Raw genomic sequence first — 23,514 nt, forward strand, 5'->3', positions numbered from 1 at the left:
CAACTGGGTTCCGTTCGAATACTGTTAATAAATGCTTTTATTATACTAGGAATCTAAGCAATGTAAAGCACAGCGCCCCAGTCGTCGTCATAAATGGTCATTAAACAAGCCCGCCCTCCTTCCAAACGCCAATAATGCTAAACTGATGTGAACCTTAAAAAGGAAAAAAAAAAAAAAAAAAACAATAAAAATAAAAAGGTAGACATTTATGGAAGCACATCCCTTAGAATATCCTTCTCAGATGAGGTCAAGCTGGTTGGGAATTTCACATTGACTCGGACGATAAGGTCACCCCGCTCGCTAGGTTTCTTCGATATCGTCATACCCAGGCTAGGAAACCTTTCTTCGTGTCCAGGCTGTGTCGGGCCGGGCTTGGAGACTCGGATTGATTTTCCGTCGATCGTGCGTACAATTCTTTCCCAGCCGGTGAGAGCTTCCTTGAGACTGAGCTCGACCGTTGTGATGAGGTTGTCTCCTTGCCGTTTGAAATTGGGGTTCTCTTTCTGTAGGCCATGCGTTAGTGATGCTCGCTCGTGTAAGGTCTTGCCTGTTGGTGAAAGGGTTATACTTACTTCTGTGACAATAAGATGCACATCTTGCCTGCCACCTTCTTCCTGGTCACCTACACCTCGGTACTTGATCTTCGACCCAGTCCGCAGACCTGGCTTGATGTTGGCTTCCAGGGTGACGTCCTGAACGGTCCGTTTCCCGCTGGCATCGAAAGTCTTGCTCTTGACGATAACCTTCTTGGTCGTGCCATGCATCAATTCCTCCAGAGTCAGCGGCAGTTCCTTCTCCATCACGGTAGGTTCCGGGGCAGGCGCGCGTCTGGATTGCTGGAACCCACTAGGTCCACGGCTCGATCGGAAATTGCGACCGTTTCCGCCGCCTAGGCCACCTCCCAGCATGGAAAAGAGATCATCATCATCCATACCCATGCCACCGCCACCACCACTTGCCTTGGCGAAGTTGCGGAAAATATCATCTGCAGAGCTGAAGCGGAAGCCTGACCCGCCTCCACCGGGACCAGTTGAGAAATGGAATGTACGGGTACCACCACCGCCAGGCATGCCGCCAAATGCGAATCCTCCTGGCATCCCACCTTCGAAGGGGCTGCCACCCGCGGCACCGCCGGGTGATGGGGCAGGACCCCCGCGAAGGAGATACTCGAGACCGAATTGGTCATAGACCTTGCGTTTTTCGGGGTCGGACAGGACTTCGTAGGCTTGAGAAACCTCTGTTGAAAGTTAATAAGCTATTGAGACCGTGCAGAAAGGGGGGGGGGGACAATTCGGGAGAGAGTATAAATGGCAGAATCAACGTACCTTTAAACTTCTCAGAAGCAGTCGGGTTGTCTTTGTTCTTGTCCGGATGGTACTTCAATGCAGCCTTCCGGTATGCCTTTCTGATATCATCTTGAGAAGCATCAGGTTTAATGCTCAAAGAATCGTAGAGCTTGGTTTCTGCCACCATTGTGCAGATAGATACAGGGGGGATCGTTACGGCGGTAAGTCGGTATGAGCGAGATCAAAACCAACAAAACGCTAATTGGATGAACCAAATGAGTATATAAATGCTCGATCCGCTGGTAATAAATACGGCGCAGGAAGGGCAAAAAACAAAAAGAAAAAAAAAGAAAAGATAAGAAAAGAAAGAAAAGTCTGTCAACCACAGGTGGACGGGATCAACCCTGAAGACGAGGGCGTCAGCTGGTTGGATCTCGAATGACGTAGAAGATTCACGGAACGACGATCGAGGGGTCGGCACGGCTATACTTCAGCGGCTCAGATATGGCCTGATACAATAGCTGTAGGGAGGGATTTTAACTGCGTGAATGCAGACGGAAGATGATAGATTGCGCAGAATAAATCACCTACCTGCAGGAAGGAGGAAGAGAGGGGCATTGATGAATGGGTTCTTTCAGGTGACGACAGCCAGTCCGGATGGAGCCCAGCTGTGACGTGTGACATCGCTTGACCGCCGCCCAATCGAAGGTTCGAGAAGCTTCGCCCCGTCAGTTGATTTCGTGCTCAGGATGAATGAGGGCAGCCAGGATCGCGGAGCCAGTCCGGATGAACTGACAAACTACATTCGGAGGTGAGCCTGCGCCCTTGATGAGCTGCATCTCTCGAGCCGTTGTGTCGTCTTCCATCGACATTGTCGGCTCCTAGTGGGCGACTTGCCTATTTGGGTTGGTATAGGCTGAGGTAATCCCTATGTATAACTATTAAACCTATTTAGGAAGGTGCATATATAATCACATATATCACAATGTTGGTTATCTATGCTGTCGTCAAAAAATACCAACTACTGTGCCTTCCGTCCATAGTCCCACACAACCAATCCTAGCCAACCACAATGTAATCCTTGATCAACGCTGTGCCGTTGGCCACTCGTTCGATCTGCTCATTGGTACATGTGGAACCTAGTGAGAGGATGTAGCAAGTGGGCTCCGGGCTGGCGGGCACCGTGTTGGTGATATTCCAAGTCGACGAGGGTCCCTCGCTGGAATAATCATGATTCTCAGCTGTAGAGATCTTACCGGTGGCAATGTCCCAGTTGAACATCGCACGATGGAAGATTTCATATGCCGTCTGGGGTTGATACGCGGGCACCTCGTGGCCCGCCTCGAAGACGCGGGTGAAGGAGAAGTTTCCATGCTGTCGGACGCGACCGCCGACATACGTCGCATTCGTCTGGAGCGCTGCATAGCCCGCCGAACGGAACTGGTCGGCATCGGCATAATCGACGAGCAGACTGACCTCTTCGCCTCCATTCCAGGGGCAGGCATAATCCCGGTCACCATAAACCAAGGCTACCTTGATGCCGGAATCCAGAACGTACCCAATGTCTTCCAAGTACCCGCGCACGTCAGATCGCGGATAGTCGCCCGTTGCACCAAACCCGCCAAAAACACTGTCAATGGACTCCGTGAAATTGATGGGGACTCCAAGCGCCCCTTGGACCCAGTGTTGGTTGAGAAAACCGAGGAGAAACTCTGGAGGGAACGGGTCGAGATCGGGGTGTGCCATGTCGTAGTAGCCCCGCTTGGAGTACAGTTGATATGGCCCCTCCACTTGATCGCTGCAGTAGTCGTTCGCCTTGGAACAAGCCGCATTGACGGTTGCATTATTGCCATACATCTCAGGGTCCCCCTCCTTGGCGAGTCGGCGACACTCCGTGATCAAATCCTTGCACCCACCAGGCCTACTCCAAGCGTCCATTGCCGCCTCGTAAACGGTGCGGTTAATCGCTTCAATACCATAGGTATTGTTGTACGCAATTTGGGGGTAACCAGGTGATTGGATCAGTAAGTCGATGCAGCCGTTGATGATGCCCAGGGTATCCAGATGAATGTAATGGGCACCCAAGTCGGCATCAATCGTCCCGTTGTCGATCTTCTCATTCTGTTCTTGGAAAAAGGCCGTGAAAGACGGGCCATACCGGCCCCCATACGACTCGGTCCAGATACTGACTCGGTCATCCTGGGGTTTGTAATGCGGAAACTCCGAGAACCAGGTCTGCGCGAAGTGCCACAGCGCACGGGCAGCATTTTCCGTAGTATTGGCAGCTGTCGACTGGTTCAGACTGGGGAAGGTGCCCACATAGAACGTGTTGTTCTGCTTGGGAACTTCACCATCCGGGAATGCGGAGACGTTCATCTTGCCTGTGAGCTGATCGAAGGTGCCATTGGTGGGAACGTCATAGCTGAAGCCGACCTGATTAGGCTGGTCAATATACAGCATGTTCACGTAGTTGTTCCAGGACCAGGGATTGATCTCCGTGGAATTGGAATCGGCATTGACCAAACACGGTCCGTTCTCCTGCAACAAGCCGATCATTGACGAACTTCCGGGCCCACCGTTCATCCAGATCGACAAAGGGGCATTTTGAGGATCATTCCGCGACTCGAAAAACCAGAAGAAAGTATTGATCGGGTAATCCTGATCGAGCGATACGTCGCCGAGCGAGCCCGGAGGCAGATGTACATAGCCCGAGTATGATTTGACGCCTGGGGTGGTTTCACAGATCCCAGGCTGGCACGTAGTGTATGCACCCGGTCAGAAAAAGCCCCAAAATCCGTTAATGAGAAATATATGCCTACCTCTTTATACGATATGGTGACCCCTTCGTGGTGTTTCGAGTGGATGACCTTCAGGCCCTCGGGGGTTGGCGGGAAATACTGACCGGCAACGCCGGCCACCAGGGCGACGGTGGTGAACAGGCGGGACGGAGAAGGCATTTCTGACTACAAAGAGGACGGAATCCAGAGGGAGGGGATAGTGGCATTTTAAATAGGGACTAGAGGCATCAACGGAAATTGGGAATTTGTAAAAGAGTTAATTAAGAGTTCGTAATCGTATCAAGGTATCACCCATAGTGGGGGAAAGCGCATGTCGATCGTTACATCGACCGTCCGGACGGTCCGATTGGCGTCATGATTGGCCAGATGGGGCTACTGAGCTTATCTAGTTGATCGAATTGCTTAGCTTCTACTCTGTAGCCAGTTAGTAATTGGCAGTGCTGACTGGGGACGGCATCGTATCCCGATGAGGCAGGGTCTCTTATTGTAGACGATACCATATGATCTACAAGACAATAACAATGTGAGCAAGGCAGCAGGTAGGAACTAGTGGTCCCAGTATAGCAGGAGCCGTGCCAGCATCTCTGGAAGGGACAGATGGGATGACTAGGTACAAGCAAGGCAAGAGCAATGGCAACAATGCCCAAATATAGAGAACACATTCGCAGTCCGGGTGTCCCTTTCGTCTCGCGCCGCGTAGTCAATCTCATGATACTCAGCTCTACTTTGCATCTCGAACGGGGTCCATCATTGTCATCTCAGAAACAAGAAAACACCAGACCTTTATCTTTATGTCCTCACGCCCCATGATGTCAGCAGAAGACTTCCATCGACAGATCCAAAACATCCACCGTCGCCATCAAAGGACACACGAGCGCCTGCAGCGTTCTCTCCGGGAGATTCACCAACAGATGCGGGTCGTCCTTCAACAACAGCGGGACCTCCGCGAGCAGATCGTGAACGTGATATACCAGCTGCCGCGGGGGAATTGGGAGCGCATCGAGCAAGGACTGGACCAGATGGGGGATCAATTGGGCGATCTGTGGGCAATAGATCTGCGGGTTCAAGGTTTGGTGCACGAGGAAGAGGAGATCAGGCGCCAGATGCGGGCCTGGGGATTTTCTGCGATTGCGGAAGATGAGCAAGAGTGGAACAATGTAGGATGGATCTACAATTATCGTCCCACGACTGTGATGGAATTGTATAACAGAATGTTGAGTTGGCTCGGCGGACATCTCAGATGGCTGGATTAATGGTTAGTTTTACTTTATTTTATTCTTCTTTCTCTTCATTGCGTCGGATTTGAGGTTCCTTGGGGTTCGATGCAGGAGACTGATTGGTGATAGACTTGGGGAACCGGTCGATTGGGAGGAAACAGTGGATGGGAGAATAATACGTTCTTATCGTGGCTTATGATGCATCATCGTTCGAATGGCAGGATCATTATTCTTCAGGATCATCCAACATGATCGTTTCTCCACGGGATTCCCGTCAACAGGGGCAGATATGGCTTATTTAGATATATTGTAACCTATAATGTACTCCAACCATTCACGATACAGCGCGAAAGATTGAATAACACGATGGGATATAAGTGAATCCAATCCGTCCATCCATCGAAACATGCCTGGTGTCATTCTCCGGCTGGCTCGAGTATAAACGACCCTGGCCATGATATGCGCCATCCAACACAAAAGAAAGATCCCAGACGCCAAGGTATTCCCAGCTGAATATCCCAATCACATCAACCCACGCCGGTACGCTAAACGAAATAAGACATAAAAAGAAAAACAGACACTCAGACAGTCACAAATATACGTCAGAGCAAGATCCAGTAGAGTAAACAAGTAAAACAGAGGGTGGAACCCCGATGGGAACCACCGCGATAATGATACACGCAGATGGGAGTCCACCATCCATATACAAAACGGGATGAAGCCCCGGTCCCCCAAAATCTAATATATATACAGGCGAAGAGAAAAGCGCGGATTTGATATGGGTTTTTAGTTGGTAGGTAGATGGAATATAGATCGATGAAGAACGAGATTATACAGCATGAGAGTGGAGAGCTGTGGTCGTGTGGGCATCATTTTTAGTGATCGTCTTGGTGGTTTCCAGTGGTGCTTCGGCGGATTCGACACTGTCGGATGGATTTTCCGTCTTGGATGGGGTGAAGTCGGAGAGGGAGGCCTCTTTGGTACTGAACTCGGTGTCGGATGCGCGGTCCGATACTGAGTATGATGATACAGCACTTGATAAGGAGTGGAATTCGTCTTTGTCGGGGCAAGTCCGGGTGAGGGGGTTGTGGACTTCAGCGTCCTTGAATGCGACGCTAGATGTGTCATTGGCGGGATGGAAAGGAAGCTCGTTGAGCTCATCCACTACGGCAAGTCCGGAGGTGGATGTCACTGAGTATCGACCATCGGGAGATGAAGGAACAGAGGTAGGGGAGGTGGGGGTGGAGATGGAAGAAGGTGCTCGTTGAGGGTTCCGGGGGGGCAGTGCAGGGGGAACCCGCTTGGGAATGGTGACGAGTCGTGCGCGAGTGAAGGTGGGCGACTGGCCTCTCAGATCAGCGGGGACAGTTGGATCCTCCAAGGACGCGGGGGAAGGTGAGTTCGCAGCACTCTCACGTTTGGTGATAGTGGTACTGCTGGCTTCGTGAATCTCAACGTCGTCATCATCTAGGAGTTCTTTTTCATCATCATCATCATCGTTCTCCTCCTCGTTGGCTTCCCAAACATGGGTCTCGTTCCTTCGTTCCGGGATGATCGTCTCCCAGCGATTCTCCTCGCTATCCCAGGTGCTCATCTCGATACGGTCTGCATAGTCTCGATTGCTCCGAGACGATGCCCGGCTAATAGACGTGGGTGCGGTTGCCGGGGCGCCATCAGTCTGAGTGCCTCTATCAATACTGGCGTAACTTTGCACACTGGCTCGCCAGCTGTTTCGCGGTGAGCTGTCGAGGCTGCGTTGGAAGGTGGCATAGACAGGACTATTCGGACTGGGCTTGAAGTCAAAGACCTCTACGCTGGGCCGAGCTCTCGTACCGGCCTCCCGAATGAAGAGACCTTCTGCTTCTAATGCCTTCACTCCAAATGGGTCGGGATCTTCCGGGTCGGGAATCCCAAAGGTTCCAGGAGTCGTTTGTAGGTCGACATCGCCGGGCGTCTCCCCAGGAGGAGGGACTAGGCGTTCGTCTATGTCGGAGTCACCCTGTGCGGCTTTGATGGTCTGAATCAGGGTCTTGATTGATGCCGGAGGGTTTTTCGCTTTCCCCGCCAGAATATCAGTGACCGATATACGTTCGCCGTAGAAACGCTCGTTCTCGTCTGTGCGTTCGATAATGATGGTTCCATCTACCTGAACCCCTGCGTAGAGACCGCGACTTTTCATGTACGTCCAAATTGGAGACTGGCGCTTGTGAACTTCCGACTCGAGCACACCTCCAATTCCTACCGGACCCGCCGATGCGCTCACTTCTCCTCCCAAAGTACAGCGGACCTTTTTAAATGCCTCCAGCGCTTCATGAGTGTTGATAACGACCACGCAGTCGTAGATATCGACGCCGGCTAGAAATCCGATGCCAGCCGTGTGGAGCATAATACCGGAAGGAGGACTCCATTCGCCTGTCTCCGGTATGCGCGCCAGGAGCACGCCACTTCCTCCTGAGCCACTGAGCCACAAACCGGTCCGCATGGTGGTGAAGATCGCTAGGCCTTTGGCCCGTTGGATGACCGAAGTCGGAATCTTCTTGATGACGCGCTGTTTCCCCTTCGGCTTGGTAATCTTCCCGGGCTTTTTACTTGCCTCGCTGTCCAGACTCTGATGCTCAGAAACATCGTCGGAGTAGAAGCCATCCTTACAAAAGCTGCGCAGGATGCGAGCGGCTTTGTCGCTCTCCTTGTCAATAGTCATGGGCCAGAAGGCTTCCGCACCGACGCGGTTGGACAGCCGGTTGACAGGGTCGCCCAGCTTGTCGAGCGTGTGCCATGCCTTGTCAAATCCCCTTTTGGAGGACCCTTTCGTCTTTTTCCACATGGATGGCATGATGAATGATCACTCAATTCCCGAGGGTGCACAGTAGAGAGAGAGAAGCGGACAAAGATAGGACCCAAGGACCCAAGGGCCCGAGGGCACAACAAAGAGAAGGCACAGGACCTATAATCGACGGTGCGAAACCCCGGGGGGAAGCATATGCGACGGGAACAGTAACCATACGAAACACCGATCTGCACCTAATTCCTTAATGCGACGCGGGGAATGTCGAGGTAAGACAGAAAACGGCTGCTGACACAGCCGCGGAATGCGCTCCTCAGGATGGAGGAATGCCGGAAGAAGGAGGGTCAAAAAAAAAAAAAAAAAAGAGAGAGAGAGAGAGAGAGAAGAAGAGAAAAAGAAAAAAATTATGCAACCGATGGTGAGAAGGGGTTTAAAAAGGCTACAGGCCGAAACATAAGCAGAAAGTCAATCCGTCCGATCCGTGTTCGAGAACCATTCCGGGGATATGGGGTGGCAATTGGAGTCGACCCTCGGAACAGAAGTACGCAATATGACGGAGAGACCAAGTATGGAACGGCCGAACCAAGGAAAGGAAAACCAGCTTACCTTGCTCTAGACTAGTACGAGAGTATCAAAGTTTGATAGTAGATCCGATAGGGATGGGATACAACCGGATTTGCACAAGGCGTGGCTGCAACAAGGAGCAACAAGGGGGAGAGAGAGTGTGTGTGTGTATATGTATGTGAGTGGACTCTGAATGAGTGAGGGAGCTGGGTCTAGAGAGGAGGGCACGAGATATAAGGGAAGCGAGAAAGAAAGAAAAAGGAAGAAATCGAGAAGCAGAGGGAGCCGACAAGGAATCAGGAATGTAATCCAGGACGGCAAGATAGGAAAACGCATGGCGGGAAGCGGAGTGGCGCCGCTGAGATGATGAATAGCTGAATGGATGAGAGGGACGAGAAGATGCGATGGGAGAAGGAGGAGACAAGGCTGAGAGAGAGGGGGGGAAAGTGCATAAGCAGATGACAAAACAGAGGCAGTATCACCTGCAGGAGTCATCTGGATATAATAACTACTATAATACACTAACTAATTATAATATGGATTATAAAACAAGGTGAATGCCATTGTCGATGACGTCGTTCCACGATTTCCTAAACACCAGGGAAAATGCAGAGAATAGCAACTACATACATAAACAACTCATTTCTATACCATCAGGTGCATACAAATCCACTCGCCGTCTGACTGCTCCAATTCTCTCTGCCTAGAAGCCAGGAGAGAACCGCCCCCATCCTTTCTCATCCATCGCGGCGGCGTCTTTGACACGTCGCATCGGGCGTTGTTGAGGAAACGACTGCAGTGCCGTCCCTGTCCTACCCTTGGATATGGTTTGGCTTTGGTTTTGTTACTGTCATGGAGGATTTATTTGGTTGGTGACATGGCATCATCTCTTGTCGATGGGATGAAGCTTAAGTCGTCTCTTTCTCGGATTCCACATCAAATGGATCCAATATATTACGCTCCCAGGTACCAGGTAGCAGGATAGTCTGTACGAAGTATGGAGACTCTCAATTATCTACCATGTCAATCATGTTCTTCTCTTGCGGTCGATCGCCAGACTATTTATTTGGCCCTAACTTGCGACGAGTGTCATGAATCAAGATCGATCGGCGAGTCTAGATGGCACTCAGCATCATTATTCTAGTCCATTCCTGGTATGGTTAACTACTGTGGTACTACGATGATCCGTTTCAATCCTTCACGATCCCTGTCCGAGGCAGTCTAAGTACACCAACTTGTTCTCTCCCGTCTGACTTGTCCTGCGTGCCATCAATACACGACTAACCAGTCAACGTCTTGAAACCAGTAGGCATGGTGAACTCAACTGAAGAATTAAACTCAATTAGCTAATATGTCAATCGATCGATCGATCCATCTGGAATAAAATGAACCATGCTAAGCTGTTTCCAACCAGCATAGTGTAGATAGATTCCTAGTTCGTCCCGGTTGGTGACGCCTCACATCCGATTACGAAAATTACTCGATCGATCGGCTTGCAGGATCAGGAGTAAATACCGACTTACATGGATAAAATAGTTCGGCGGGACCTAGAATCGCCCACGATATCTACCTACACTCATCCCTGTCAGTTTCTGATGTTGGCTATCAGCGCTAACGTACTTTGCATCGGTTGGTGTCGCTTGGGGTGTATATATACTTTCACTGTAATACCTTGTGATGTTTACGGAATGGTCTACCATCTACCATCTACTTACGTATGTCGTACCTCCTCAAGCAGGACTAAAGCAGGGATATGCGTTAAGGTAGTATAGAAGTGCCGAAGTGTTGCGACTAGACTTCGTCTCGAACACTTGGCTCGTAAACGGACATGGATGGTCGTGCGCTACCCTGTTCAATCTGATGTGACTGGTGTATTTGCACATGGAGGTTATATATATTTTTGTTCAATAAAAAACAAAAGTGCAAGAACTATGTCGGGTCCGCAGACCAATCTCTTAAGTAGTCATAAACATACACTCAATCCCACTATACCGTTTCGCTTCCCACTAGCTTCACAGAGCTCCCAATTCCTTTAGCTTCGAGACCAGTCCATCCACATCCTCGACCTTACCGCCACCCTGTCGGGCCGGGGGTTCTGGATCAAGTTAGCCACGCATCTAATAATGACCCAAATTGGCCGAAAGGTTGGGGTGTGGGGGAAAAGGGGGTGATTAAACCCGGGGGGGGGAGCTTACCAGTCACCTTTAATGTCTTCAACCGTCTCTTGTCCTCAACACCCAAGTCGGCCAGAGTCATCTTCTGCAATGGCTTCTTCTTGGCCTTCATGATGTTGGGCAGGGTGGCATACCGAGGCTCATTCAACCGTAGGTCCGTGGTGATCACCATCGGCAGCTGAGTCCGCAGTGTCTCGATACCGCCATCCACCTCGTGGGTGACCTCGATCATGCCCTTGTCATCCTTCACATCCACCTTGCTGGCCTGAGTCGCCTGAGGCCAACCCAGGAGACCCGCCAGCATCTGACCGGTCTGGCCCTGGTCGCCGTCAATCGCTTGCTTCCCTAGCAGCACCAGGTTGATGTTCTCTTTTTTGACCACCTCCTTCAACATCTTGGCTACGGTCAAAGGCTCCAGGCCCCCATCGTTGCTTTCCGGCACGTCGATATGGAACGCCCGGTCGGCGCCCATGGCCATGGCTGTGCGGAGGGTATCGCCGCATTTGGCTCCGCCTGCGGAGAGAGCGAGGATATTTTCAACCTTCATCGGACTCTTGCCTTTACTCTCGCGCTCGCGCAGACTAACAGCTTCTTCGACGGAGAGCTCATCGAAAGGATTCAGAGAGTGCTTGACGCCGGCTGTTTCGACTCCGGTTTGGGCCTTGTTGATCCGCGGTTTGACCTACGGCACTTAAATTAGTGACTATTTCAAACCACTTGAGGGGATTTCCCCCGGCTTCCGGATTTAACGCATTGAGTGCGTCGACGTCGTGCGTGACTCTTTAGACCGAACACGGAGTACGAGATTTGATCCAACTCACCGCATAGTCGATCACCCGTTTGATGGGCACCAGAATCCGCAAGCCACTGGCCATTTGGGAAATATTATCGAGGTTTCTCGGGAAAGAGTCAATGGAATATCTGAGGGGAGAAAATGAGAGGATGAGCACCACGAGGGGAGACGATGGAAGAGGCCGATTGAACGGAGCAGCGCCCGCGGCAGAAAGCAGGTGACCTGGGCGGAGAGAAGCGGGTGCATCGTCGCGGCCCGAAGACACCCCTCCGCTGCCAACCGAGGTTACCGCCAAGTAGGCTATGGAAATGGGAGGATCGAGATATTATCATCATCGCTAAGCGTCTATTTACAGGTCTATATATCCGTGAAGACTATGCGTTGTATGCATCCTATAATCTCATTCCACCGACAGCGCAACGTTGTCCAGAGCGTGTGACCCTCACCAGGTTTCTTGCTTATATCGCCCTGATTTCTCCATTCCAATCAAATATTCCTCGGCCTCTTCTCGACTGCACTGTTCTCTTTCTGGCTCCCCTCCCCGCTGAAATGCCTCAGTCAGTGACTCTCTGACGGCTTCTGGCATTTTCCCGGACGAGCCGCATACATAAACGGTCCCCGACAGTTCGTGGAGAAATCGGTAGAACAGGCCGAGGTTCTTGCTGATAACGTCCTGTACGTAGATCTTCTGATCCTGATCTCGCGAAAATGCCGTGAATACCTGCAGTTGGATCAGATCGCTTAGTTTCTGCCACTCTTCCTCAAAAAAGAAATCGGCGGCCCGGTTGCGCCCGCCATAAAGGAGGATTGTTGGTCCGAAAGGCGACTCCGCGTCTCCATGATGAGCCTGGAATTCCTTGACGAGGGCCGCTTTCTCCCATAACATAGATCGCAAGGGTGCAACTCCAGTACCGGGGCCTATCAACACCGTAGGTCCAGTAAGCTGGCTCACGGAGGAGTTGAGACCGCCCCGCTGTAACTGGACTTTCAAAGTGCTTCCCGGTCGGAGCACGGAGATATACTTGGTGCAGATGCCCTCTCTAATCCTCTTGATGATAGTTCGGTATTTGACTGTTGCGATCAAGAGCTCGAATTTCGTGCCCCCTTCAGCAGTCCGCTTCAACTCTCCCCCGCTAGCAATACTAAACTGTCTTGCCCTGAGGAGGGGGAGGACCGAAACCGCATGCTGCCATGGGATCTTGACCGAATCGAACTCATATAACGCCTCCAAAATGCTTCGCCGCGGGCGCGTCGTGTAGTCCCATAATTCATCCAAAAATTCGGGATCAGTAAACTCCAGTAGTCGCTCCTTGTGCATCTCATCACTCGTGTAATGGGCTATGGTCGAAAAGAAGGCGCGACGAGGGATAGCCCGGATATCCAAGTAGTCCATTAGAAGCGCACGTAGTGTCAGTCGGGGGTATGATTCAAGACCTGGAATTGGGGGAGGGTGCGATTCGTCTCCCAAATACTGGCTGTCTCTAGGGACTAAAGTGACCGGCTGATCTGCTTGCTCTTCCCAACCCATCATCGTGATCAGAGCTTGGACGTCGTCCGCGAAATTTTTAGGAGTAATGGAGATCATATCCCCAGGAGCGTACGAAACAGCGTCAGGAACAGTCAAAGTGACATGACGCACATCTTGCCAATGTTTTGGCGGTGTCACACGCTTGTTCGCGGTGAGCGTGGCCGTCAGAGTGTCTGGTATTGGCCGAAGGTCATGATCCAACCGAGTGAGTTGCGGGAATTCACTGGGGTCTGCTAGACCCTCCTGCATTCCAGGAACAGTAGGCTCGGCCTGATCTGATGTGCTCTGAACCTGTGGCTGCAAAACCCATTTGGGAGGTAGCTGGACGTCTTCCGGTATCGGAGTTTGGCCTGGAGGGAGCGGGTAGGTGTCTAGTAGGTGCTGGCGGAAGTCCGTTAGCCATGGAATGAAGGTACCTTCAAGTCTATGAGACAGTCAGGACAATGCTAGACGCGAGGCTTAAACAATATACGGTATACACATACCCTTCTGGGTGCTGTTGGTCGGCTTCCCCAGGCGGATAGATCTCCTTTGCGCCCAGTTGTAGTAATCTCTTATTTAATTTGCGCGCAGCCCAATTGAACCTCATGTAAATTCTTAGCTATCGGATCATACAGGGCCTGGCAGGGAAACTCACTTAGGGTAGGAGCTATCACCCAGGCCAAACGATACAAAATTGACACCGTTCAGAAACGTGGGTGGGAGCCTTTTCAAGAGCAAAGACCGCCAAAAGGAACGCGCATTTGCAGGCAAGTCACCCTGGCCCGTAGTCGAAAGGGCAAATATCGTGACTGTAAATGAGTGCAAGATTTCCTAAGACCCTCATAAGCGGGACTTTTCTCGGAGATTCAATCTGACGGTGCATACAGACCGGCTTGACATGGTTCAACTCAGAGACCTGAGTTACGAAATGGAGACGTTCAGCGAGGACTCCTAATTCCTCCGCTACCTCATGGGCGTTACCAGTTTCTGAGCCATACAGAACTAGAGCAGATCGCTTCCGTAGTGTTGGTGACTGGCTCTCACTCATCCTGTGTGTTTGTCGGAAGTGATTCAAGTCTTGCAGCTGCTGCTCCGGATTTTTGCCGGCGGGGCGGGGTGTGATGTCACGGTATCTCTCTCTCTTTCTCCCTCTGTCTCTCTTTTTCTTTCTGCACCACCTTCAAGCCATCATACAATAATTCCCAGCTTTCTCAAGGCAGAATTATTGCCGGTAGGGTGGAAAAATATGACACTAAAGTTAGAACAGCGATTGATGCGACATTAAAAATGGACTGTCTTCTTACATCGGGTCTATGACTCTCGACCAACCAGAACTTCCCTATGAAAGAATACTATGATTGGCAAAGCCAATAAGTTTATACAAAGGAGGACGAATGACCTACGATGATCAAGACCGGGGAAACAGAACCAAATTATTGGAGATTATTGGCCCATCCGATATTAGTACCTTTGGAATGCGACACTCCACTATGAGATTGCCTGCAAGTGGTCCACGACAGGAATGCATCATGGGGACCATCTGCCATCTTTGGCAAGGCCATGTGGATAAAACGGTCCGCTGGATGCCGCAGTCTTGGGTATAGGATCCTATTCCTTGCGTACGGCACACTATACGTTGCAACCCGTAGGCTTTGTCTGTCATGCCAGCATCGCGGCAGTCCATATGCCTACGAATACAAGTTCGTTCCCAGCTACAGCTTGGAGCAGACTTGGTCCCTTTATCTGTATTCAGGTGGAATTGCTAACATTCATAGCTCAATACTGGTCTCATTAAAATTTGCTCGGAGCACAGGCGCGCCCTCAAAAATCGTCGATGTTCTTTCTAGACTAGAGCTACGGCCGGGGGATCAGGTCGGATATTTCTACGTTTGGAGGTGGCCAAGTGACGGCATATAAAGACCTCATTGATAGCGTTGTGCACCCCTTATGGGGAGAAACCCTTCTTAATAGATCTTTCACGGGCAATGCCATCTAATGCTAGCTTTCAAGTCCAAGAGGAAGTCCAGAATGAGCTAACATTCAGATGCCACTCCTACGTTCTTTGGATTCCAATCGAATCGGATCATACTTAATACAGCGGGCCCTAGAGATAAGGATTCCAAGCAAGTGTTGTAGGAGAGCAACTATGAGCGACTATACCAAGTGACGCAGAAATGGGACAAGGTAGACTGTTCATCAGCAGGACGGGAGTCGGAAGCGAGAATTGGGATGACGAAGGGACATGTAGGACACCACGGTGATTTATTTCCTATTGGCCTGGTATCAAGCTTGGGCATATTAATAAATGGGCATCAGGATACAAGACTAGGGATGCTGTGAGCTGTTACATTAATCGACTTCTATATATAGGATGATGTTTGGATGGTGATTAGCCATATTTTCTCATGGGCACAGAGCAAAGAAGCCACTGCGGCAATCAATTACATGGTCAACGATGTCCAGCCATATACAAAATAGTATCAAACATTAAGGGTATCGATGAAGGAAGAATAAAAAAGACAGGCAGATAGAGAGAGAGAAGAGAAGCTTGTCTTAGTATGTGTCCTCGTCCCCACCTCCACCACCGTCGCCGAACCCATCGTCACCAAACTCGTCATCTCCGCCATCAAAGTACTGTTCCGCATTATAATCCCCGCCCATCTCATCTTCATCCTCCTCGAAATCATCGTCGATAATCTCCTCCTCTTCCTGTTCCTCATCCCCTTCAAGAAGATCCGCGTTTTCTGCGCCCTCACCATCCTCATCACCCGTTCTCTGCCTCTTCGCAGCATCGTCCTCATCATCCTCCTCATCGTCGTCTTCAAATCCCCGTTTCACCCCCAACCTTGGCATTTGCGACACGTACCCATCCATCGCGGCATCGGGTTTAAAACTCGGCTGGATAGTCTGCCATAGTTCGCGCGGGAAGAACTTCAAAACTATTGACCCAATGTATTAGCACAACGCCTATTAGACTCTATCAATTCCCTCTTCCCCTTTTCAAGTCAAATGCATTATACATGTATGAAGATAGCAATACTTCAAACAATCTTAATCTTACCATATTGTCTACCTTGCATTCTCGGAATCGCCCTCTTTTTCTTCTGATACTTGCCAGAATACGAAGGCATTCCATGGAAAGGATCGAAGTTGGCGCGCGCGGCACTACCTTTTTTGGCAGCGGATGACGCCGTGTCTAGCACCGAGTAATAAGGACCATCGTGGAATCGTTCGCGGAGGTCACGGTAGAGATTGACCTGAAGCTTTTCGCGAGAGGTGAGGGGTCTGGCGCGCGGAACGGCGTATTTCTGCATGGGGGTGCAAGTGAGTCAGTTAATTTAGATGTCGAGATACTATAGACAGATGCAAACGGGAAATTGGACATGGGAATGGGAATAGGAATGCCAAGCCAGCACCAGTCACAATCACAATTGCACCAGACAGAACTGTGCTCTGAGACAAACAATCCGCAGACAACTCTCAACGTACAGGGTATAGAGGGGTAGGCGCCGTGTCTGGTTCGCCGTTGGGATCAGCATCCCAGGTGAACTCTGCACCGGGAAGCTTCCGGCCTTTTTTGGCTCCGAATCGGGACATGGACTGCAGGTGGGACTGGATTCAATGCACTCGTGAGGAAGCCCAACCTTGCTTGTCTTTTTTTCTGGATGTGAGGCATTCATCTGGAGCGTCGGAGGACAAACAGTGGAGAAAAAAAAAGTGTCGCCGGCGGGGATTGCTTCACCGCCTTCTGGGTTAGGACAAATGCGGATATTAGGGTTTGCTTCCAGAAGCAATGTAGACTACGATGAAAGATATCTCATGGAGGTCATACTACGTACAGCATACTGGAATCATAAACCAATCAACCTATTCTCCTTCATAGTCCTACAGTGTCTACCCGGCTCCCATTTTGCAACACCGGTCCCCATGGCCCTTCATTTACTCGTTGCTTGAGTGTTCGCACGATATCCTCAAATCCCGGCACTGTTTCATCAATATCGCCGAGACATTCATATAAGGCCACCAGGGCTTCATACTTCGCAGTAGCGACTTTCCACACCGCATTCTGCACGTCTCCAGCTCCACCGCCAACAAATTCGGCATACGAACGTGGCGGTTTGAAAAGGTACGGCAACAATGTCGTCAAGGCTGGCGGCGTTAGAGCTGCCCATGCGCCCGATGAAGGAAGCATCCCCTGCGAGGCGGGAGAGAGACGGCCTAGACCTTCCTCAGAGGGGAGTTGGTATCGTGTGCTGCCCGGGACGGAAGAGGTCACGTCGCTTGACAATACATGCCAGTTTGCCGTGATGATACTCCTCATAAGCGATATAGCCGCTAGAGAAATATCTTTCATTGCCAACAAATCAGCAGCAACTACAATATCCGTCCAGAAACTTGAGCGATGGTTTAGGTACATAAAGTATAGGACCCGAGCTGCCGCAGCTTCTCTGTGCCAGTCCGTAGGAGTCTGACCGGACGCGTTTAGCTCTATCGAGTCGGTTAAGTCTAGTTTCGATGGTCCATGGAGGATCTTGCCTAACGCATCCAACGCTTCTTTGCTGGCAGGGCTAGTTGGCAAAGCAAGCACAGGGTTCACACCCTGCTTGCTTGCCTCAACTAGCATCACTCGAGGAAGACAAGAGAGAACATTCAGCTGTCCACTTGGTATTGGGCCATGTGCCCACTGCGAAGAAGAGATCGCCAAGGATGCCGCGATCCGAGACAGTATTCGATCCAAGAGACTCTGCGGATTTTGCAAGAAATGGTTAGGATACAGCTCGGCATACTGGGCAACGTACGCCATGATCGGCCCGCACAGATAATTCAGGTCCACAGGGTCTAGCTTCGATTCATCCAAGTAATATCCCAAAAGAGTAGTATGCAGATTGTGTGCGATCAAAAAATCAAGGGCGGGTGAAGAAAACGTGGACGCCGACTGTACAAAAGTTCGAGCCATCAGTCCCGGAGCGTCAATTTCCAGGAGGTCATGAAAGAAGTTTAGCAACGTCATATGCATCAGCACATCACTTTGGTCAACCATCTGACAAGCGGCGAAATGTAGAAGGCTCTTGCTGCTGTGCCTGGCCTCAACCTCTGGAATCTGGGAGCTAGAGATGATATCCCACCGCAGCCGACCTGCTTTCACGAGGAACCCCATCAATCTGCCCTGCGCCAACGTCTTTTCGCGTCTCGGTAGGCTACCCTGGGTATCGTCGGCGAGGTCGCAAAATGAAAAAAGACGGCCATAGACGCCCTTGTCGGTAAACATTCTTCTCCACATGAGGCCTTGTCCTCCTACTGTTTCATCGCCATCATGAGATATCCCATTCTCCAAGGGGCTAGCTAGATCTATCTCTAAGAGAGCCCATATCGCATCCAGGGCTGCTTGAGCGACCGCCGTTGACGAAGTGGAAAGCCAAAGGTCCACCAGGGAGGCGACTAATTTCGAGTCACCAGCGACTATGGCAGCGTCACTGGGAACCTTTCCCGCTTTGCTCAGCAACGACAGGGCCAGTAGATTAATGGGTGGCGACGGTGCTTTGAAACCTGCGATAAAGTCGATCGGAGGATCGATAGAACGGAGTTCCGTAAAACTGAAGTAAGTAGTGGCCTTGGTTGCAAGGGTAGTAACCGGAGACGGGTCTTCCTGAAGAAGTGGTAAAAGTTGTGATATGTGCGTCAGAAGTGTGGCGGGGACTCTACGGTCCGTATCCTCCGTCAGCTCTAACTTTAGCTTGTCAAGGAGTGGCTGGTCCAGACGAATGGATGGATCGTCCTGGATCTGTTGAAAATGAAGTCTCACATCATCGTACGACGAAGGAACAGCCATCTTGCTGGAGCACTTCTGCAAGTGACAGGCAGGTTGACAACTTCAGGAACGCCATCAACAGCGGGGAAACCCGAGGCGGTGCAAACATGCCAAACACCTCCATCTCCGCTTCCAGTCCGGGGGAGGTTCAACCAGCTCGTCGGCCTCAACTTCTCTGTTTCAAGTCGTCAATCACCTTCGCGAATTGTCTCTGTGTCGGTAGCTCCAGATATGGCGGATCAACGCAGTCCGCTTGTATCCCAGAAATCCTCGGATTCAGGACTTCATATCCAGCTCCATCCTCTAATATTGCTGACGATTTCTGACCACATCACCCGATATGCCGCACGGAGACAGCAAGGACCAATCATCGGAGCTTTGCTGGGCCAGCAAAATGGGCGGGAAATAACCTTGGAGCATGCATTTGAATGTGTCGTAGTGGAGGGACAGAACGGCGAAGCCCAGCTATCACACGACTGGTTTGTTGATAGGGTGAAGCAACGTAAGAGAGCAACTGGTCCCAGCTTGCACTCATCTTCTCTTCAACTGACAACCCTATGTAACAGTCAAGGATGTCCACAAAATTCCCGCTCTTGATCTTGTGGGCTGGTGGTCAACTGCGCCGCCATCCGGCCCCGACGAGTCTCATCTTCCCATCCATCGCCAAATTCTCCAAGACCACAACGAATCTGCGGTGTTTCTCGCATTCCATCCTTCTCAAATGCAAGGGGCATCCTCAAATGGAGGAAAATTACCACTTACCATCTACGAGAGCGTGTATGAGGGAGATAATGCTGCGGAGAGCGGAAAGACCATGCAGGTGGACGGTGAAGAGCAATCGCTAAACATCCGGTTCAGGGAACTGCCTTATTTCGTGGAAACTGGAGAGGCGGAAATGATCGGCATTGACACTGTCGCCCGAAGTGCGAGGAACGCCGCGATTGATACGCCAGGCACAGGAAGTGTGTCTACTGAAACCCAGAAGAAACAAGACCGCGGCAAAGGGCAGACGGATACTACCTTGCTTTCACCCGAGGAAGAAGAACGTGAGTGAAAAACTAACAGTCATCCTCTACCTATTTCTTGAAAAAGTACTTGTACCTAACGCTAGTCTTCACCGCAGTCATTGCCAGCCTCAACACTCGCATAAACGCAATTCGGGCTCTCGAGTCTCGAATCTCATTGATCAAGTCTTACCTATCTAGTATATCTATGTCATCCGAGGGGAGTGACGAAGGATCCCCAATGCCAGCAACTTTATTCCACCCCATTCTTCGAAACATCAATGCTCTTCTCTCGCATCTTTCTCTCCTCACACCGCAAGAGCAAAGCGCCTTCTCAGAAGAAGTCCTTGCACAAAACAACGATGTTCATTTAGTCTCCCTACTTGGACAACTAAGCCAGAACATCAGCGGTATGCGAGAATTAGGCCGCAAAACAGCTATCATGCACAACGTCAGGAAAAGCATACTCAACAGAAAGACGCAAATGGCCGTGCAGAGTCGTTTCGAGGATGAATTTCTTTCTCGTGATGGTCATGCGCATGGCTAAGAGCATTGATAAATTCAATTCGGACACCCTAGTGCCATTTTCGTGCTTTCACCGTGTCATGCAAATGCTTTTATTTTTAAATGAGATTTAGCGGCGTTAAGTGGCTTAGAATAGCTGGATCTGATGAGAAATGAAGATAAAAGTGATGGAAAATACCGTAATTTTCTCCTTTGGATACTCCTGCAGCCCTGTTTCTGCAGACACGGAAGAAATAACGTCGACTGTATAAATGTACATTCTATATGCAATCAACTTAAAAGATATAATATCTTTCAAACCGGACATAGTTGTATCACAGGCAAAAAAGGCCATGTATTCGATACGACGTCACGTATGTACACGAAAGAAATATGAATAAAGAAAAAAACGAATTAAAGAAAGAAAAGAGGAAAAGAGGAGCAGAAGAAAACATAAACCTTAAGTCATCTGTAGGGTATAAACATACAAGATAATGCCAAGATAACGTCATGTTCGTCGATAGCATGAGAAATAGAAAAATGCAATAAAGGAGAGGCATGATCATTCCGGATCTCCTACACCAAGGTAATGGAAACCCAGCAACGCTCAATCTTCATTAGTGGGGATATCTCTGTGGGTTGAGGTCAGCGTCGTAATGCGATGGAGGCGGGCGATATGCGTCCGGGAGAGGGATTGGGGCCTGTTCTTGTAGATGGTCGGAAGGGTAGGGAGGGATATTGGTGGCGGTAGGATTGTGAGGGGTTGTTAGGCCCTGGGTGTGCTGATAATGTTCGGTTGCTGAATCTGGCGACATCGTGTAAGGATTGTGGAAACTCTGCTCGTATGGGGAGTAGGGCCGAGGGGAATGCGTCGCCGGATCAAGAAGAGATACACCGCTTAGTTGGTCATGCGAATTGAAGCGGGTATGATCGCTATACTCGTACGGCGGGGGTGCCGTGCCCAGATCACCGGAGTGGGAGGCGGGATTGGGCTGTGCATGAGACAGGAGCACATCGCCTTCTTCGTCGGGGGCTGATCCATAGCGGCCTGTGCGGCTGCCGGTCATTGTGGTACCTGCACCTGTGCCTGTAGCATGTGCAGAGCTGAGCCCGATTCCTTCATTCGTTGCCTGGTAGCTGGGATCCAGTAGACGCTTCTTACGGCCAACGAACAGCCAGCGTATGCTCCGGCCAATGGCTTTGATGAGGTCTATTGGGTTCAGAGCATCCAAGAGAGCGCGCACTCCAAACCGGCCTCCTTGATACGTCGCTTTACCGTTGCCATAAAAGTCGGTGACTTCAGTTGCCTGGAAATTTTTGAGCGAATATGGCTGCCAGGCGAATGCCCACAGATGCAGGACAGCGAACATCGCCATTTCAATGGAGATCAGGAGGTTCGGCAGTCCCACTTTGAGATCACTAGCCTGGGTCTTTTTGGTAGCTTTGATAGCGCCAGAGGAATATAGGAAAGATATCAAACTCTTTATGGTGCATTAATGAGTGTTTTGCCGTCAGACAAGACAAGAGACAGGGTCTTTCACTTACCGACTGCCAGAAAGAAAGGAAAATGACCAATTTGATGGACAAGATTTTCAAAAAGGGCTGGTGCTGGCCGATATCCTCTTTGACCTGGATGTAGAATTGAACTAGGCAGTACATGGCGATAGTAACGGCAACACATTCAATAGCCAACACCTATCGATCCATGTCAGGTTAGCGGAGTCGCACAGCGATAGCTACATTATGCAGGTTAAAACATACCCAGACATGCGCGAATTTTGGGTTGAGCGTGTCCTCGCAGTAAACGTCAGCCTTCTGCGTCAGGACTGCGACGATGGTCATGAGTACGCGTAGAAGGCAGTACTGGAAGACACCGACCCAAACAACCTATGGAAGAAAAGACCGACGTAAGCCTCAGCATGTAGAGGTCGGCTTGCTAAAGCACAAGACGAGGAGAGTCCGGCGCTTAGCTTACATTAAACCAGGTCAATCCGCTTCGGGGCGTCCTCCACATTCCGTGCTCCCCGCCGCAGCATTTCTGCAGCCATGATAGAGGCCAGACCCACGGCTTTGGCTCGATGCCACGAAAGTAATCCTTTTGACTGTGTAGGTCGGGTGCAATGTAATGGCAGAGAAGGGAGAAGAAAGCCGAAATCGTGAACGCCTCGTAGCAGTCGCCCAGCACACTATAATAAACGTTCTTTTTGTAATCGTAGGTCCCTAGCCATGCGACGAGGGAGTAGACAGGAATCATCAAAAGAATGCGAATAATACTAGAACCACAGGAGAGAAGATGTCAGTCCAGCGTTACTGTGGTAAGGCGAAGAACTCAGTGATCGCGGCAAGAGAACGTACTGGCGTTGTTCAATCGGTTTGCTGTAATGAGTGGCATGACACATAATCAAAACGAAGGAAATACCGGCCGCGATGAGAGCAAAAACACCCACGACAATCAGGCAGAGTTGATGGAATGTGATCCCGCCATCCCATAAGTCGCCCTCGTTAACTGTTCCCCCCAATTTCACATTGATCAGTTATTTCTTTCTTGCATGTGGAACGAGTTCGAGGGAAACGCGTACTGGTTTCATTCTCTAAGGACGAATTACACTTTGGCCAGCCCATTCTAACGCCAGCGAGGGAGGCCAACGACGGTGATGGGCCTCAGTAGAAACAAAGGAGCGATGGCGAGGAACGGGGGAAGGATCGCCGGCGCGAAGATTTGTTCCGATGGATACGGAGTATTAATATTTATTCTTAGCATCAACGGCGTTGGAGTGATCAAAAACTTATCCACTAGTCGAGTCTGGTTCCACAGTGATGGACCAACCCCTGGAATAAGTGGATTGCTTTGATTTTGGACTTTCCCCTAGGGATGCGCAATTGATAAGAAGACAAATGCAGTTGAGTCAACCACTGATTCTTTAGCAATAGCAAGGTAGAAAGAACAAGTTGAGCAAAAATGAAAAAGATAATAGATAACTAATAAGACAGATGAATAAGGTAGGCGTGGGTTCTTGGAATGGCCGAGATACTAACTATCCAATGTTCGCACTCACAATCAGAACCATAA

At 50.4% G+C, this 23,514-nt stretch overlaps 9 protein-coding genes across 9 annotated transcripts; 2 read left to right on the forward strand and 7 right to left on the reverse strand.

Annotated features, from left to right (window-relative positions):
• Positions 1 to 206: 206 nt before the first annotated feature.
• On the reverse strand, positions 207 to 1,473 carry ATNIH1004_006330 (putative DnaJ domain protein Psi; the record flags this gene model as incomplete). The annotated part of the gene is made up of 3 exons (XM_033570965.1): positions 207 to 503; positions 573 to 1,237; positions 1,326 to 1,473. The coding sequence occupies 3 exons, from the start codon at positions 1,471 to 1,473 to the stop codon at positions 207 to 209; spliced, it is 1,110 nt and encodes a 369-aa protein (XP_033426997.1).
• Positions 1,474 to 2,345: 872 nt separating this feature from the next.
• Positions 2,346 to 4,243, reverse strand: cp1 (putative carboxypeptidase S1; the record flags this gene model as incomplete). The annotated part of the gene is made up of 2 exons (XM_033570966.1): positions 2,346 to 4,037; positions 4,106 to 4,243. The coding sequence occupies 2 exons, from the start codon at positions 4,241 to 4,243 to the stop codon at positions 2,346 to 2,348; spliced, it is 1,830 nt and encodes a 609-aa protein (XP_033426998.1).
• A 650-nt stretch (positions 4,244 to 4,893) lies between these two features.
• ATNIH1004_006332 (uncharacterized protein) lies at positions 4,894 to 5,337 on the forward strand (the record flags this gene model as incomplete). Its single annotated transcript, XM_033570967.1, has 1 exon — positions 4,894 to 5,337. The coding sequence occupies one exon, from the start codon at positions 4,894 to 4,896 to the stop codon at positions 5,335 to 5,337; it is 444 nt and encodes a 147-aa protein (XP_033426999.1).
• A 793-nt stretch (positions 5,338 to 6,130) lies between these two features.
• Positions 6,131 to 8,134, reverse strand: ATNIH1004_006333 (uncharacterized protein; the record flags this gene model as incomplete). The annotated part of the gene is made up of 1 exon (XM_033570968.1): positions 6,131 to 8,134. The coding sequence occupies one exon, from the start codon at positions 8,132 to 8,134 to the stop codon at positions 6,131 to 6,133; it is 2,004 nt and encodes a 667-aa protein (XP_033427000.1).
• A 2,528-nt stretch (positions 8,135 to 10,662) lies between these two features.
• ATNIH1004_006334 (electron transfer flavoprotein subunit beta/FixA family protein) lies at positions 10,663 to 11,699 on the reverse strand (the record flags this gene model as incomplete). The annotated part of the gene is made up of 3 exons (XM_033570969.1): positions 10,663 to 10,745; positions 10,846 to 11,506; positions 11,646 to 11,699. The coding sequence occupies 3 exons, from the start codon at positions 11,697 to 11,699 to the stop codon at positions 10,663 to 10,665; spliced, it is 798 nt and encodes a 265-aa protein (XP_033427001.1).
• A 360-nt stretch (positions 11,700 to 12,059) lies between these two features.
• Positions 12,060 to 14,175, reverse strand: tah18 (NAPDH-dependent diflavin reductase; the record flags this gene model as incomplete). The annotated part of the gene is made up of 4 exons (XM_033570970.1): positions 12,060 to 13,569; positions 13,631 to 13,729; positions 13,783 to 13,936; positions 14,013 to 14,175. The coding sequence occupies 4 exons, from the start codon at positions 14,173 to 14,175 to the stop codon at positions 12,060 to 12,062; spliced, it is 1,926 nt and encodes a 641-aa protein (XP_033427002.1).
• Positions 14,176 to 15,680: 1,505 nt separating this feature from the next.
• Positions 15,681 to 18,957, reverse strand: ATNIH1004_006336 (uncharacterized protein; the record flags this gene model as incomplete). The annotated part of the gene is made up of 4 exons (XM_033570971.1): positions 15,681 to 16,066; positions 16,189 to 16,435; positions 16,617 to 16,739; positions 17,017 to 18,957. 4 exons carry the CDS (start codon positions 18,955 to 18,957, stop codon positions 15,681 to 15,683), a joined length of 2,697 nt encoding a protein of 898 aa, XP_033427003.1.
• Positions 18,958 to 19,167: 210 nt separating this feature from the next.
• Positions 19,168 to 20,487, forward strand: ATNIH1004_006337 (COP9 signalosome complex subunit 6; the record flags this gene model as incomplete). Its single annotated transcript, XM_033570972.1, has 3 exons — positions 19,168 to 19,438; positions 19,503 to 19,982; positions 20,060 to 20,487. The coding sequence occupies 3 exons, from the start codon at positions 19,168 to 19,170 to the stop codon at positions 20,485 to 20,487; spliced, it is 1,179 nt and encodes a 392-aa protein (XP_033427004.1).
• Positions 20,488 to 21,061: 574 nt separating this feature from the next.
• ATNIH1004_006338 (OSTA/TMEM184 family protein) lies at positions 21,062 to 23,066 on the reverse strand (the record flags this gene model as incomplete). The annotated part of the gene is made up of 6 exons (XM_033570973.1): positions 21,062 to 21,925; positions 21,990 to 22,139; positions 22,206 to 22,331; positions 22,420 to 22,717; positions 22,800 to 22,950; positions 23,024 to 23,066. 6 exons carry the CDS (start codon positions 23,064 to 23,066, stop codon positions 21,062 to 21,064), a joined length of 1,632 nt encoding a protein of 543 aa, XP_033427005.1.
• Between the last annotated feature and the right edge of the window lie 448 nt (positions 23,067 to 23,514).

This window comes from Aspergillus tanneri (genome assembly GCF_003426965.1).
Source record: "Aspergillus tanneri strain NIH1004 chromosome Unknown AapTan_4_pilon_pilon_pilon, whole genome shotgun sequence".
In the NCBI taxonomy this organism is placed as follows: domain Eukaryota; kingdom Fungi; phylum Ascomycota; class Eurotiomycetes; order Eurotiales; family Aspergillaceae; genus Aspergillus; species Aspergillus tanneri.